Genomic DNA, 17,461 nt, shown 5'->3' on the forward strand with positions numbered 1-17,461 from the left:
TGTTTTAAAATGACCTATTATTTTATTCTCATTTATTTTTTATTATATTTTACTTTTGGTTATCGTTTAGTTTTTATTTCATAATCATAAATTTAACTCTGCAATCCAGCTAAACTTGGAGGGGAATAAGGAAATTATGGAACCCACAGAACTGCAGCGAGATACAAAGATTACAGCGAGAGCAGACAAGGGCAAAGCACTGCTCTCTTGAGCTACAGCAGGAATGGTCTGGTAGTTAAGATAAAACACAAGTCAAATTTAATAGATTTGTCCACAGTCAGCAATGGTGATCTTCTTTCTAGTCTTGCCATTCCTGGACCCAAAGCGCTCTGTGGCTTCCACAATATTCATGTCCTCTTTCACTTGCCAGAGACCACATACTTGCCATCCAACCACTTACTCTTGGCAATGCGGATGAAAAAACTGTGAACTGTTGTGTTGGGTCCAGCATTTGCCATGGACAAGATTCCAGGATCCCTATGCTTCAGGATAAAATACTCATCATCAAATTTCTCCCCATTGATGGACTTGCCACCAGTGCCATTATGGTATGCCAAGTCACTGCCCTGACACATAAATCCCAGAATAATCCCATGAAAGCAGGAACTTGTATAACCAAATCTTTTCTCCCCAGTGCTCAGAGCATAAAAATTTTCTACTGTTTTTCAAACTTTGTCTGCAGACAGCTCCAAGGTGACACAGCCCAGGGGCTTACCATCCATGGTGATGCTGAAGAACATGGTGGAGTTGACCATGGCTGAGTGGCACAGGCAGCTCCTGGGCAACAGAGTTTGCAAGCTATTTTTAGTCGCATTTTTTAAATGCCTTGGGAAGATAATTGACCCTTTCATGTAAAAATGATAATGTATGGTAGGATTTTAATAGAGAGAGAAGTAAAAATACATGACAGCAGTGCAAAGAATGGGAAGAGGAAATGGTGGCATACTCTGTGTACAATATACATGAAAAAATATAATATTCTTTGAAGGTATATCATAATGGGTTAGAAATGTATAATGTAAACTCCAGAGATCCTACTAAAAAACAAAAATGTATAACTAATAAACCAATAGTGGAGATAAAATGGTTTATTAGTTATACATTTTTGTTTTTTAGTAGGATCTCTGGAGTTTACATTATACATTTCTAACCCATTATGATATACCTTCAAAGAATATTATATTTTTTCATGTATATTGTACACAGAGTAATAAACCAATAGTGGAGATAAAATGGAATAATAAAAAATACTAAATCCAAAAGAAGATGGAAAGAAGGAAAAAGAAACAAACTGATGTGACAGAGCACGAATAGCAATATGGGAGACTTAAACCCAACCTGCTGATAATTACATTAAATATAAATGGTCTAAACATTACAAGTAAAAGTTAAAATTTGTCATATTGGATAAAAAGCAAAATCTAACTGAATGCTATCTACAAGAAACCCCTTTAACTCTAAAGAAAGAAATAGGTTAAAAGTAAAAGGATAGGGATAATATACCAGGAAAACACTAACTCAAAGGAAGCTAGAGTGGCTCTGTTATTATCAGAAAAAGTAGATTTTGTAACAAAAATTGTTACCAGAATAAATGAGTGCTTTCATAATGATAAGAGGACCAATTCCCCCCAAGAATACATAGCAATTCTCAATGTATATGTATCTTATGATATAGTTTTAAAATACATGGAACAAAACCTAATAGAAGTGAAAGTAAAATAGACAAGTCTAAAATTATATTTGGTGATCTCAGCATTCCTGTCTCAGTAACTAATAGAACAGACACTCCGATTATTAAAAATGTAGATTTTACCAACGCTGTCATCTAGCTTGGCCTACTGACATTTGTAGAATACTTTACAAAAGAAGCAATATACATTCTGCCTTTCTCTCTCTCTCTCTCTCTCTCTCTCTCTCTCTCTCTCTCTCTCTCTCCTTATTCTCCTTATTCTCCTTATTCTCATAATTCTTTTTTAAAAAATCAGGTTTGTATTTCATAGAGTTTTTCTATTGTCTCTCCATTTTCTCTTCCACTGATTTCTGCTTTATTTTTATAACTTGCTTCATTATGCTTACTTTCAGTTCAGTTTACTTTTCTCTTTCTAGATTCTGAAGGTGGAGGTTTAGATAATTCATTTAAAACCTTTCTTCTTTTCTAATACAAGGATTTTGATGCTATAAATTCACCTTGATACACACTTTAGCTGCATACCATAAATTCTGATACGTTTTATTTCCTTATTGGCTCAATTAATTATCTATCTTGGTAAATGTTCTATGGATACTTGAAAAGAATTACCATTGGTGAATTTTATTTTATATAAATATATCCCAATAAAGCTTATTTTTTAAGTAATCTGCAATATCTTCTTTTTATATTTTTTAATTCATTAGATATATTTCACAAAGAAAAAGACTGATGCATGTTAAAGAGGTTCAGATCATAATTATAGAGAATTTCTTCAGTTAACATTTTCTGTAATTTTGTAATTTCTGTAATCTAAATTTTTAGATTTTTAAAACCAGTTATAAAAGCAATTCGTGTTTATTTAAAACACCCATAATAAAAATATGTTTCAAATGATTCTTAACTTTTCAAGGAATAATAAATGTTAAAAACTGAGAAGTGGTGATTCTTCTTTCAGATTTTCTCTAAACTTAAAATGAAATATGTGACTTTAGCCAACCATTTTAAATTAATCTCTGACTCTTGGTAGGGAGTGGAGAAAGAAGTAATCATGATTGTAGTCTTTTCTGATTTCCACAATAAATCCTGTTTGTGGTGTGACTCATAAGCTTGTTATTGTCATAGGGAAATAGAAAGGCCAGTTCCTGAAGCATATAATTATTTTCCCAGGTTGAAATCAGCCCGAGATGTTGTATCCAGAACTGGGCACTCATTGGCCCTGGGTTGCTTGCATCGTTATGTTGGTGGTATCGGCTCAGGACAACATCTGAAAACCAGTGTCAGCATTTTATTGGCTCTAGCACAAGATGGAACATCCTCGGAAGTCCAGGTATAATGCTGATTTTGTTTTTATTTATGACATTTTTATGACATTTTTAAATAATATTTTTAGGACTGTCATTTGTTTTATAAAATAGTAATGATTCTTATAATTTGTTTGGAAAAATGTTACTAGGGTCTTTGTTTTATGAGTTTGATTTGTAAAACTGTAGAACAGGAATTTGTATTTTAACCTAGTCTTAAATCTGTCTTATTCTGGGAATTTAACCCATTCACATATATTTCTCGAAATATAGTTTCTTTTTATTAATTTACTATCTTTTGTACTTGTTTCCTTTTTTTTTGCATTTCCTTACATTTGCTAAGTTTTTGTTGTTGTTGTTGTTGTTGTTGTTTTTGAGAGAGAGCAAGAGCAGGGGAAGGGCAGGGAGAGAGGGAGACACAGAATCCAAAGCAGGCTCCAGGCTCCAAGCTGTCAGCACAGAGCCCAACGCAGGGCTCGAACCCACAAACTGAGATCATGACCTGAAGTCAGACGCTTAACCAAATGAGCCACCCAGGCGCTCCACATTTGCTGAGTTGATCAAGTTTGTTTTAATGGCTATCCTGTCTCTCTTCCCACTCAGACACCAGTCCAAGTCTGGGTTCTTTGGTTGAATTTTTAAGTGTTCTCCTGGAATTTTTGTTTGTTTATGCTCGAACATTTTATATACAAATAAATACAACCACAACGAAAGGCAAGAGCTTCACATGTCTGAAAACATACTACACTAAGGATTTGCCACCATGCACTGATGCACCTAAAAATATTACGAGTATATGACTATAGTAGCATTCAGCTTGCCAGCTTCATACTGGGACTGTAAGTTGGGAGAAGAAACAATTCAGTTGCCATTACTACATACCATTAGTTTGTTGATAAATTAATTCCTTCACAGTTAGACAAGAAGCAGTAAATCCGGCAGAGGCTTCCAGTCTACAGGCTTAGTTTGCCTTTGACTTCTTGGTAAAAGTTTCCAGCTATGTAAAGCAGCCCAAAATTCCCAAAAAGGTTAGAAACAAAAGTTAAGTAAGCTTATTACTTGTTAGGCGCTACACTTTTTTTAAAAAAAAAATTCTGTTTTCACAGTAGACTGCGAGATGAACTGCGAGATCATGACCTGAGCTGAAATCAAGAGGTGGAGGCTTAACCAGCTGAGCCATCCAGGCACCCCTACATGATTCTTTTTATATGAGAGGACATTTTACTATAATTTGTATCAATTGCATTCCCTCAGCACTACTGTATGTCTGCACAAGAAGACTACAGTAGATATTCTTAAGTTTTCCCTAATTTGTCTTCTGTTTTAAGAATCCTAACTCAAGGAGCATCTGCGTAGTTCAGTCAGTTAAATGTCCCAACTTTTGATTTTAGCTCAGGTCATAATCTTACGGTTCACAGGATCGAGCCCTGTGTCGGCCTCTGCACTGCACGGATCCTGCTTGAGACTCTCACTCTCTCTCTCTCTCTCTCTCTCTCTCTCTCTCTCTCTCTCTGCCCCTACCCCATTTGCATGTGCACGCTCTCAAAACAAATAAATAAACTTTTAAAAAAGTAAGATGTTAGTAGTTACTAAAATTTAAGTTAAAAAAATCAGCTCAGTATACTCTAATTATTCCTTACAACTAAATGAAATTATATTTCATTCCAGACATGGTCTCTTCATTCACTTGCTCTTATAGTGGATTCTAGTGGCCCAATGTATCGTGGATATGTGGAGCCAACATTATCTCTAGTTCTTACCTTGCTGTTGACTGTTCCACCTTCACATACAGAAGTTCATCAATGTTTGGGTAGATGTTTGGGTGCCATAATAACTACGGTTGGCCCTGAGCTACAAGGTGAGTGAATTCATCTTAAATGAAAGGAACTACATTTTGCTGTCTTTCAGTTTCCTGCATGTCACTATCATGTTGCTAAATGAAAACTTATAATAATAATAATAATAATTACTATGTACTGAATGCTTGTTATTTACCAAAGACCTATGACTCTTCTTTTTACATATGGTATTTAATCTAATGCGTACACCATACCTATAACTGACTGTTATTTGAAGTTTTGAGCAGAGACAGCCTTTCCAAATTATATTTTACCTGGATCCCCATGAAGACAAGATGAAAGTGGAGTCCCTGTGTCCCGGAGTGCCATCCACTTGTCTTCATGGACTTTTGCTTCACTGTTTTCTTTGAACTCTAAAGCTCAGGATCAAAGTTTGAAAACCCACTGCAATAAAGGGGATAATATTATGTAATTTCTCTGTGAGGAAGCAAACTCAGAGAAGATAGGTATGATCCTAAGGCCCGCATTCTAACCACACAATTCCACCGACATAACTTTACTAAAGGTTGAATGAAACATACAAGGCAGAAAATTACTGTGAATTTATCCTGAATGTACCAGCCATTTTCAAAATTTTCACTTTTTTCCCATCATTCAGTAAATGCTTTAAGTGGGTCAAGATGTTTATACACATTATCTCATTTAACTTTGACAACATCCTGAGATAGGTATATCACTCCATTTTATAGATGGAACTCTAAGGCTGGGAGAGGTTAAGAACTTTTCCAAGTTTTGTATAGCCAGCAAGTGGTTGGAGCCAGAGGTGAAGCCCAGATCAGTTTCCTTTGCATGCATTCTTAACCACTCTGCTGTCTGTGTTGCCTCCATCCAGACAGATATTTTAAAAAAAGAAGCCGTGGGGCGCCTGGGTGGCTCAGTCGGTTAAGCGGCCGACTTCGGCTCAGGTCATGATCTCGCGGTCCATGAGTTTGAGCCCCACGTCGGGCTCTGTGCTGATGGCTCAGAGCCTGGAGCCTGTTTCAGATACTGTGTCTCCCTCTCTCTGACCCTCCCTCGTTCATGCTTTGTCTCTCTCTGTCTCAAAAATAAATAAACGTTAAAAAAAAAAAAAAATTTTTTTTAAATAAAAAAAATAAAAAAAAGAAGCCGAAATAAAAAGATCTTAATGAAGAATGCTAGAAAGTGGAAAATACATGATTTAGACATGTCTTTTTTCTTGGACTCAGTGTCCTCTTTGAGAAAGTTGATAATACTTTCTTTCAGTGTTATCATAAGGATATACACAGGATAAATATACAACTTTGATTAAACATAGGTGTTTACCAAGTGCTTTCTAATGCAGTGATAAGGAGGCAATGTGTATTTCAAATTAGAAGTGACCCTATGATTTCCTTATGTCTATAAAATTATTTTTTATTTTACATTGGCAAAAGTTTGAAATCACTTATATTAGGCAATTAAGCCATTTTTTTTAAGGTTTATTCATTTTTTTTTTAAGAGACAGAGACAGAGATGGGGCGCCTGGGTGGCTCAGTCGGTTGGGCGTCCAACTTCGGCTCAGGTCATGATCTCGCGGTCTGTGAGTTCAAGCCCCATGTCGGGCCCTGGGCTGATGGCTCAGAGCCTGGAGCCTGCTTCCGATTCTGTGTCTCCCTCTCTCTCTGCCCCTCCCCCGTTCATGCTCTGTCTCTCTCTGTCTCAAAATAAATAAAACGTTAAAAAAAAAAAGAGAGACAGAGACAGAGCATGAGTGGGGGAGGGGTAGAGAGAGAGGGAGACACAGAATCCGAAACAGGCTCCAGGTTCTGAGCTGTCAGCACAGAGCCCGATGTGGGGCTTGAACCATGAACTGTGAGATCATGACCTGAGCTCAACCAGCTGAGCCACCCAGGCGCCCTGGCAATTAAGCCATTTTTATACAGATAGTATATAATACTACAATTATTTTTCCTATCTCTGTAAAAATTTCCATTAATCTTCTTAGGAAAATATAATTTAAAGTTATTAAATACTGTCGTGATAATATTGGTTGAACAGAGAAACAGAATGAGGAATTTTCTGTCTCTTTCAAATAAAACAATGATGGATTTAAAAGACAACATAGTTTCCTAGGGAGTATATGTAAACCTAGCTAAACCTGGAGGGATATATTGTTGTCATCGATAGACAATCATGTTTTGAAATCATTTCTATGGACTTCGTAGACTTTTTGTCTTCAAAACTGTCTGTACAGTAATCAGAAAGAGAGGTTATTTAGAAGACAGTTGTTTTCTAGGAATATTTTTGGTAATACTAATAATTGTGTTTTGCATTTTCTTGTATTTTTCGATTAGGGAACGGAGCAACAATTTCCACCATTCGTTCTTCTTGTTTGGTGGGTTGTGCCATAACCCAGGACCATTCAGATTCCCTTGTTCAGGCTGCTGCCATTTCTTGCCTTCAGCAGCTTCACATGTTTGCACCACGACATGTCAACCTATCTAGTCTTGTTCCTAGCCTGTGTGTAAGTATAAAGCTGCTTCGTTTATATATTTATTTATTTAATATTTTCAAAGTTTATTTATTTTGAGAGGGACAGAGACAGCACAAGCGGCTGGTGGGGGGAGGGGGTGCGGTTGGCAGAGAGAGAGAGAGAGAGACAGAGAGAGACAGAGAGAATCCCAAGCAGGCTGTCAGCACCAAGCCAAACGTGGAGCTCGAAATCCCAAACCGTGAGATCATGACCTGAGCCGAAACCAAAAGTCAGATGCTCAACTGAATGAGCCACCCAGGCACCCCTCATTCATGGATTTATTTAGAGAGCCCCAGATTTGTTTCCCAAAAGATTAAATTAGACCCAAAACAAAAAATGGAAGTTTCCTAGATTGTGAATCTTAGAGATTCAGCTTCAGTAGTCATTTTATGACTGTTCGTTTTATTTACTGGTTTCCTTTTTCACCTTTTAAGAAATATTTTGATGAGCTGTTTATGTCTTGGCTAAGGATGTATCATATTTTTAGCTTTTCCCATTCAGAATTTTGTCTCCTGAAGTTTGATTGATAACTTCTGAGGGGCAATTGCTGTCATCACAGTCATTAATCTGTTCACTTAATAAATACTTATTGAGAAACTGCCATATGTCATGTACTATGCAAAGTACTGGGAATATATTTTATAGATGAGACAAGATGAAGTTTCTGTCATATAAAATTTATAGTTTACAAGGGAACATGGCCAATAATAATTTACCAATATGACAATTGCTAGAAAGGGCTATAGGAAAACATGTAACAGGGAGCCTGTCAGAATCCAGGCATTCAGAAAAGATTTCCCTGAAAAAATGATATTCAAGGTGTGATAAATAAGAGTTAGTTTGAGAGAAAGCATGGTATTGGTATAGACAGCATTTATTTTTAGGGAGAGAGAAAAATGTGAAAGGCCCCAAGATGGGAAGGAGTGTGATACATTCAAGAAACTGTTTAGTCAGTGTGGTTAGGCTGAGAGAGAAGGGGTGGATAGGGCCCAGGCACAGGATGAAGCTGGACAGTTAGCCAGGTGAGAGATCATGCAGACTTTCTAGATGTAGTAAAACTTTGGACTTTTTTGGCTTTGAGAATTACGGTGGGGCGCCTGGTGGCTCAGTTGGTTAAGCATCCAACTTCAGCTCCAGTCATGATCTCATGGTCCATGAGTTCCAGCCCCATGTCAAGCTCCGTGCTGATAGCTCGAAGCCTGGAGCCTGCTCTGAATTCTGTGTCTCCCTCTCTGTCTGCCACTTCCCCACTCACACTCTGTCCCCCTTTCAAAAATAAGTAAACATTAAAAAAATTTTTTTTAAAAAGAGAGAGAAATACGGTGGTCTAGGAGAGAGATGGTAATGACTTGCTCCCTATTAGTAGCAATGAGAATGCAGAAAAATAAATGGATTTGAGTGATGTTTAAGAGAAAGAATCAGTGCAATTCGCTGATTAATGGGCTGTAAGGAAAAAGGAGAAGGATATAATCCAAGTTCCTGACTTGCACATAGTAATGTAATTTTCTGAGATTGGTAACACCAGAATAGGAGAAGGTTGGGAAAGGTGGATGTATGAATTCAGTTTTAGACATTTAGTTAGTTTCATGAGCTAGAGCTCAGAAAAGAGAAGTCTGGTTGGAAAGGTAAATTTGGGAGGCATAAGCATTTAGATGGGCAATAAATACAGAAGTAGATAAGATCACCAGGGAGAGTGCTGCATGAGGAACCCAGCATATAACATTTAGGGAAAGAAAAAGAATCAGGAAAAATATGAAGCAATCTGAGTGGTTAAAGGAAAAATAGAGTTTGTAGTGTTCACGGAAGCCAAGTGGATTAGAGGAGTGGGCTGCTATAACATATTGTTAAGAGATAAGAATGAGAGCTATAATGTGTCCTTTGACTTTTGTCACATGATGGCTTTAGCAAGAGCTCATCTTGCAGAGTGGTACCAGTGGAAGCCCAAATACATTGGGCTAATGGTGGGATATGAATAGAAACTTCTTTCCAGAAGTTCACTTTGTAGGAGAGGACTGAGGACAGTAGGTCAAGGGGGAGATGGACTTTTTCTCCTATGGTAGTGAGATGTGAGGGTTTAAATGCTGAGGGGATGGAACCAGTAGGGTGGGAGAGTTTAAGGTGTGGGGCGGAGAGTGGAGAGATAATTAATCACCCAAGGTTTCTAATGGGATAAACTTCTCAGGGCACAAGGAAGAGAATCTCTCTCCCGGTACAGCATGAAGAAAGGGGGAGAGGATGAGTGTACATCCAGATGAGTTTATGGATTTGGTGGCTTGAAGTTGGGGGGTTATCATCCAATGACTTTTACTTTCACGTAAAAGGGAAGATAAGTTTTATGAACAAAAGAGCAAAGAAGAGGGCCAGAAATTTGACAGGAGTAGGATGTGGGAGATTGAACTAACTGGAGACATAGGAGTTTCTGTGGTAGGACTAAGGCTTCAGCGGAGAATAGTGACCCTTTTGGCTCCAGTGTGTGATTTGTAATGGTAGCAGTTCACCTTGTAGGATTTTTCTCCAAAACCTGTAATCAACTGAGCTCAGTCACTGAGCAGCCAGATAGATGCTTTGGTACGTTCATGGTTGGACTTTGGCCAAGTAGGTTCAGTTAAATGACAGCAGGATGAAAGAAATAAGGATACTAACAAGATAGTGCTGAGATTATGAGCTCTCATTTCAGTAAAGGAGGAAGGAAAAGACAGTATGAGGCTGATATACAAGGAGAAAGAAAGGCGCTACAGATGTAACCATGGGAGGATATTGCTGAGAAAAAGGGAGGAGGTTACCCAGAATGAGGTGAAGGGACTGAAAGGCCAACATATTAGTTGTTAGATCTGATGTGGTATATTTAACGGACGCAATAAGGTTTGCTCTTGTTTCACCGTAGACCAGGGGAATGTGAATCCGTCCTAGACCATCCCAGAATCTGAGAGTGCTGCAGGGCAGAAACCAGATGCACGTGAAATGTGTACAAAAAACATCCGCAAAGAAAATAGTCGATTAATAGTTCATGTCTGATTGCATTCTGCAACAAGATACGTAGCATCCTGCCAAAAACCATGGTTTAATGCCTAAGCTCCGAGGGCATTGATGGCATCTCTTGAGCAAGGTGACTCTGTTACGTGATACAGCTTAGGTTACTGACAAACGTAGGTTACTGACAAAACACAGACATGTATTCTTTAGGTTGTCTGATTCCTCTCTCCATTTTTTTCTCCTTAAATATAATTATACTATGGCATTGACCTTATGAAATAGAGCACATTTAAGAGGATCTGGTAAAGTAATAACATGAGTTTCTTTATCTCAGTGGAGGTTATCAATAAGCCACAGGCTGTGCAATGAGCCTCAAAACTGATTCCCTTGGCAGAACACCAAGGGTTTTATTACAAGGTGTGTTGGAGCACTTTCCTGAACCTCTTCCAAGAGGCTAAGTAGTGAGATTTCAGGTAGTTGGTTGGAAGGAGGTGGCTTGGCAGGGTAGCGATGAGAAAAGGGGCCATGCAAGGGGTTGTCTTGTTTCCACATTGCCAAAAGCCCCTGTGCTGTCTCCATACCAGGTCTTTCAACACTGAAAATTAGTCCACACGTGGGTTCATCCAAATTAGTGAAATCGGTTCAGATTTTTACAAATTTCATGTTTATTCCTACTCAATCATTGCCATCAGAAATGGCAATATTATGTGATACCATGTGTAATACCTCACACAAATGAAATGTGATTTATTTTTTCAGCAAATGTATTGAGAGGTGAGTTTCACCATAGTAATCTTTAAGTGACATAAAAGTGTTAAAATTTGTGTGATGTTAGAACTATTCAAAATGTGTCTTTGAAAGAACAACCACCACTCTGAAGCATTGTTATTTCCCTCTTGGCAAGCAACTGCTTTTCTACCAGGCGACCACAGTTACTCACTCTCCCGTCCTGACAGAAGTATTCCACACATAGGCATTGATGTCATCTGGGGTAGTTGTAGGAAATGTCAGTGAGAAAAAGACTTGAACTGAATGCCCAGGTCATCAGTGTCAGAGCAGGGACGTCCAGTTGTCCAGGATGTATATGCGGTGGGTGCAACAAGAGATAGTAAGATGATGTAAAGTATAAAATAACAGGCATTTTTATAGAAAGGTGGAGGTCTACTGTAGGAGTAAGCAACACAATGTTCCTGAAGTTTGTGAAATATAAGACAAAAAAGTTTCTTTGGAAAACAATTAGGCATAATGTAAACTAGTTTAATATATGCATATGCTATGACCCAGAAACTTCACTCTTTTTTTTATAGGCTTTTTTTTTTTTTTTTACATTTATTTATTTTGAGAGAAAGAGAGTGTGTGAGCGGGGAGGGGCAGAGAGAGAGGGAGAGAGAGTATACCAAGCAGACTCCGTGCTGTCTACGCAGAGCCTGATGCGGTCTCAATCTCAGGAACTGTGAGATCATGACCTGAGCTAAAATCAAGAGTAGGCCGCTTGGGGCACCTGGGTGGCTCAGTCAGTTGAGTGTCTGACTTCAGCTCAGGTCATGATCTCACGGTTCTTGAGTTCGAGCCCCATATTGGGCTTGCTGCTGTCAACACAGAGCCTGCTTCAGATCCTCTGTCCCTCTCTCTGCCCCTGCTCCACTCATGCATGCGTGCGCGCCCTCTTGCGCTGTCTCTCTCTCAAAAATAAACATTAAAAAAAAAAAAAAGAGTAGACACTTAACCAACTGAGCCATCCAGGTGCCCCCAGCAACTTCAGTCTTAAGTAAATAGCTGAAAGAAATACATGCAGATGTGTGCCAAAATACATGTGCAGGAATGTTCATTGATTGGTTATTCAGAATAGCCAAAACCCAGAAATGACCTATATGTCTACCAGTGAGCAGTGGATAAATAGTGATATAATATTCAACAGAACACTACACAGCAATAAAAACAAACTGAAATGTAGTTACTTGGATGAATCTCACAGATAAATTTCTGAGAAGTCGGACATAAGAGCACATTACATAGTTCCATTTATATAAAGTTCAAGAGCAGGCTAAATGAAACTATAATGATGGAAGTCACTATAGATTCTCATTATCTCTAAGGAGCTAGGGAGGGACATTAGGAAGCCACATATTTTTAGCAAATATTGATTCAAACAAATATGTCTTTATTTTACCTGATTTACAGTGACTGTAAGACACCATCGATTGTAATTTGCATCTCTAATACTAGAGATGTTAAAATGGAAAAAAAATATATATGCCTCAGAATCACTAAAATGGAGTATTAAAAGTACTTTGAAAACAAAAGTGTTCTATTTTTTTCTCTTCAGCTCTCCCAATCAACATTTGTTGAATGTATTTTCTTAGCTACAATTCTTTTTTTTTTAATATTAAAAAAATTTTTTTTACGTAAACTCTGTGCCCAACATGGGGCTTGAACTCACGACCCCAAGATAAAGAGTTGCATGGTGTATAGACTGAGCCAGCAAGGCACCCCTCTTAGCTACAATTCTATTTAGTTGCAACTAAATTAAATTTTTATGATGTTTTGTTTATATATATTTAATCATATGATTCTTACCACAATCATGTAAGATAGGGTGGGTATTGTCCCCAATGTACACATGAAAAGGCAGAAACTCTGAGAGACTAAGTGACTTGTTCTTCGCATCTCATGTGACCATGCTTAAGCTTTCTAATTAGAGGATATTTGAAAGTTCCAAAATGTCTTAATTTTAAGGAAATGGAGTGAATAAAACATTTTATTGAAAAAAATCTGTCAGGTTTTCTCTCCTCAGTTATATATATATATATACACACATATATATATATATATACACACACATATATATATATATACACATATATATATATATGTACACACACATATATATATATATACACATATATATATATGTGTGTATATATATATATATCTTAAATACTTGGTATAAGTTTCACGGGCTATGAATTTTATGCAAATATATCTGGAATTAAAAATGCTATATTGGTAGTATAAAAATATACTATCTAGCATTGTGAAGGGGTGGTGTATTCCATATAATTATTCCCCCTTTCGCTATTTCTGGATGAGATTTTTTTCTAACATATATTACTTACATTTCTTATCTCCTTGCTTAAGAAGTAGCTCATGGGACCTAATTTAATATTTTCTTGGTGAATCAGCTTTATAGTAATAATAACTAATCTGTATTAAGTATGTCAATCATTGTTCTAAGCAAAATACTTGCATTAACTTATTTTATTTTCACTATATTCCTGCAAAGAATTACTCTCCACATTTTGCATATGGACAAACAAGGCACAGAGAGGTTAAGTAACTAGTCGAAGGTCACACAGAAGTAAATGACAACCAAGATTCAAACCCAATCTAGCAATCAGAGCACAAGCAATCAGAGCACAAGCTCTTAATCATCATGTTATGCTGTGTCTTATACTTCATGTATTAAAGTGTGCTGCATTGATTCTTTCAATGTCTTTCAGGATCTTTTGAGATGAAAAACAATTCTTTTCCAAAAGGACCCATTTTGGAATTTTTTCCAGGTGTAAATATTGGCTTGATTTTTTTAATTTTAATAAACAACCCTTCTTTGCTTTCATTCCTTGCTAACTTTTCATTGACTGCATATAATCTTTATGCACTTAACAATTTTTAAATTTTTTTTATGTTTATTTATTTTTGAGACAGAGGGAGACAGAGCGTGAGTGGGGGAGGGGCATAGAGAGAGGGAGACTCAGAATCTGAAACAGGCTCTGGGCTCTGAGCTGTCAGCACAGAGCCCAATGCGGGGCTCGAACCCACGAACCATGAGATCATGACCTGAGCCGAAGTCGGATGCTTAACCGACTGAGCTACTCAGGCACCCCTGCAGTTAAAAATTTTGGATGACAACATTTAGTAGGACCGTGTGTAAAACAAGATGTGCAAGAGATCCATCTGGATTTTTATGTAAGTGTATTGTATGGTCTTTAGTGACCAGGTCTTGGGACAGTTGTTTTGGCCACTAAAATATTCCTTATATGCTTTATTGGTATTATTATTTTTCCAAAAGGCCATTTATTTGGCTATATATTTAACAACTGATGTTGTTCAATGAAGAGCCTCTTCCCAAGTAAAGTGTTAATATATATTCATTAGGTAAATGAGATCACAGTGTTTTTAAAAAAATTGTCTAATATGTTATGGTTTACAGGTTCACTTATGTAGTTCCCATTTGCTGCTTCGACGCGCAGCCGTGGCTTGTCTCCGGCAGCTCGCCCAAAGAGAAGCTGCGGAAGTGTGTGAATATGCCATGAGCCTAGCCAAAAATGCAGGTGACAAGGAGAACAGTGGTACTAGTAAGTTACCTTATCGGTCATTATTCTTTTTGTTTAAATACTTAACCATTTCACAGGAGTATTGCTCTTTAAGTAACATTTTTGCTTTCAAGGATAGTCATTCTTCCTGTCCTTTTAAATAAAATAAAACCATTATCACTTAGAAAACACCTCCAGTGTAGTTTTTAGAAAGATTTTTTTAATGCTTATTTATTTATTTATAATTTTTTAATGTTTTTATTTATTTTTTAGAGAGAGAGAGCAAGTGGGAGAGGGGCAGAAAGAGAGAGAGGGAGACATAGAATCTGAAGCAGGCTCCAGGCTGCGAGCTGTCAGCGCAGAGGCTGATGCAGGGCTCGAACCCATAAGCCGTGAGATCATGACCTGAGCCAAAGTCAGACGCTCAACTGACTGAGCCACCCAGGCGCCCCATAAATGTTTATTGATTTTTTTGAGAGAGAGAGAGAGAGAGAGAGAGAGAGAGACAGCATGAGCAGGGGAGGGGCAGAGAGAGAAGAGAGAGAATCCCAAGCAGGCTCCACGCTCAGCACTGAGCCCGACATGGGGCTTGATCCCACAACTCTGAGATCATGACCGAGCTGAAATCAAGAATCAGATGCTTAACTGACAGAGCCACCCACACGCCCCAAAAAATTCCAGTATGGTTTTCTTGGTAATTTTACACTTTTACCTTTTTTAAGGTTTGGAGCTAAACAGCATTTAATATCAAGATACTTGTGCCATGCCTTGAGGATGATTTAGCTATATATAAAGGATAACTAACTCTAAGGATGTTGCTCAGTATCACTGATAGACTTCTGGAAAGAGCAGTGATCTATTTGGGGGGTACCTGAAAGCTTTGGTCCCTTTTGAAAAGTGATGCAACTTTTCCTCAAGAAGGTAAAGCTAGAGTGACCAATAAAACAAGAAATGTCAGTATATGTTTGGGTAGCAAAGGTAGATCTTTGCTTTCTTCAATTCTTTCTGTTTTTTGGGGGGTTTTATGTATAACTTGAATTTCATACTTGGTCTTCTGGTCCCTAGCGATTGGTTGCTTGGGAACTTTTTCAGAGCTTAATTGACAGATATTTCCCTATTGTGAGAGAAAAATTTTTACTTACAAGAGCTTTCAAATGCATAGAAGTTGCTTGGGTACTAAGAAGCAAGATACTAAAATATCTTCAATTTTGGCATAGTGTAGGAGCTCTGTTAACAAATATACTGTATTGTAGAAATGTGAAAGAAGCTATACAATAAACATTATTGCTTTTAAGAGAGAAAACATAGAACCAAAAGTAATTACAGAATATTCCTGAATAAGATATAAAATTTTATTTTAATTTTTTTATTTTTATCTTTTTTAAAAATTGAGGAGTTTATTAGAGAAATATGAGAGGTAAAGACACCCCAAGTGACAGAAAGAAAATTATGAAAATGTCCCTTCAAGCCAAGTGGGCGCCTGGCCTTGACCTCCCCAAAAGGACAAGAAACTGGTGGGTTACCAACAACATTCTCTGGTGGCCACCTTGCCAGGGCATAAGTGTTCTCAGCCAGCACCGCTCCACTCCACTCCCCGCCCCTCCAAAGGTGGAAAGGAGACAAAGACTGTTTATAGAACCAATGCAGAGGCAATGGGAGCTATGAGGAAAGTCTGAGAGAGAGAGAGAGAGAGAGAGAGAAAAGGAGGTGGGGAGGACCTTAACAAAGAGTCCCGGCGGCGTTTGGCTCTGCACGCCTCAAATACATTGACAAACAGTTCTACAAAATAGTTACTTAAAAGGTAAAATGCCTGGGGGGCCTGGGTGGCTCAGTCGGTTAAGTGGCTGACTTCAGCTCAGGTCATGATCTCGCGGTCCGTGAGTTCGAGCCCCGCGTCGGGCTCTGTGCTGACAGCTCAGAGCCTGGAGCCTGTTTCAGATTCTGTGTCTCCCTCTCTCTGACCCTCCCCCGTTCATGCTCTGTCTCTCTCTGTCTCAAAAATAAATAAACGTTAAAAAAAAATAAAAAATAAAAATAAAAGGTAAAATGCCTAATGTTGTTTCTGAGAGTGCCCCTGGACTTCTTCCCACATGCCACATCACACACCAATGTATGTGGCAGGGCCCAAAGGCCATGCTTTGGAAAAAAGTAAAACAAGAATAAGCCCTGTTGCTCTTTAAGGAGAGAGGAAGGAGCGGAGGCTGCTGGGGCCTTTCCCATGTACGCCTCCCAGCAGCAGCATGGCACGGTGCTAGGTCTCACCTTTTGTCACCTGTGCTTCAGTGTACTCTAGTCTCTGTTCAAAGGCTGTCAGTTTCTCGTTTAGTGTTGCAAGTCTTGACCAACAAGATGTATCGAATGAGTTGAGAAAGTCCACAATTTGTTGATGTTGCTGATGATGACCTCAGTATACTCCCAGTTCGCTCAGTCCTGCTGAACCTCCCATAGTACCGACCCTCTTGACCCACGATGGCTGCCCAAGATATAAAATTTTAAAACGTTTACATTCAGCCACCATCATTGTAGTTGAAAGACAAACTAAGAGGGGGAAATATTTGCAAAATATATTTATTGCTTTATTTATTGAAGTGTGTATATTTATGTTTTAATATTTTTAATTTTTTTAATGTTTATTTTTGAGAGAGAGAGAGAGGCAGAGCATGAGCAGGGGAGGGGAAGAGAGAGGGAGACACAGAACAATAAGCAGGCTCCAGGCTCCTAGCTGTCAGCATAGAGTCCGACGCAGGGCTCGAACTCACGGACCGTGAGATCATGTCCTGGGCTGAAGCCAGACACTCAACCAACTGAGCCACCCAGGCACCCCTGTTTTAATATTTTTAAAGCTTAAAAGC

The 17,461-nt window shown here is 38.2% G+C and overlaps 1 protein-coding gene and 1 pseudogene across 3 annotated transcripts in view; one reads left to right on the forward strand and one right to left on the reverse strand.

The window, feature by feature from the left end:
- The window catches only part of HEATR5B (HEAT repeat containing 5B), a 98,814-nt gene that overhangs the window by 36,917 nt on the left and 44,436 nt on the right, over nucleotides 1-17,461 (forward strand). For all 3 annotated transcript variants that reach the window (XM_019447361.2, XM_053891002.1, XM_019447367.2), the window contains exons 19-22: nucleotides 2,858-3,017; nucleotides 4,660-4,849; nucleotides 7,145-7,314; nucleotides 14,507-14,651. In XM_019447361.2, the coding sequence (XP_019302906.1) occupies nucleotides 2,858-3,017; nucleotides 4,660-4,849; nucleotides 7,145-7,314; nucleotides 14,507-14,651 (665 nt within the window). The remainder of the gene's footprint in view (nucleotides 1-2,857; nucleotides 3,018-4,659; nucleotides 4,850-7,144; nucleotides 7,315-14,506; nucleotides 14,652-17,461) is intronic.
- LOC109265910 (peptidyl-prolyl cis-trans isomerase A-like) lies at nucleotides 208-755 on the reverse strand (annotated as a pseudogene).

The sequence above is a fragment of the Panthera pardus genome, unplaced genomic scaffold (genome assembly GCF_024362965.1).
Source record: "Panthera pardus isolate Hobbes unplaced genomic scaffold, ASM2436296v1 HiC_scaffold_26, whole genome shotgun sequence".
Classification (NCBI taxonomy): Eukaryota; Metazoa; Chordata; class Mammalia; order Carnivora; family Felidae; genus Panthera; species Panthera pardus.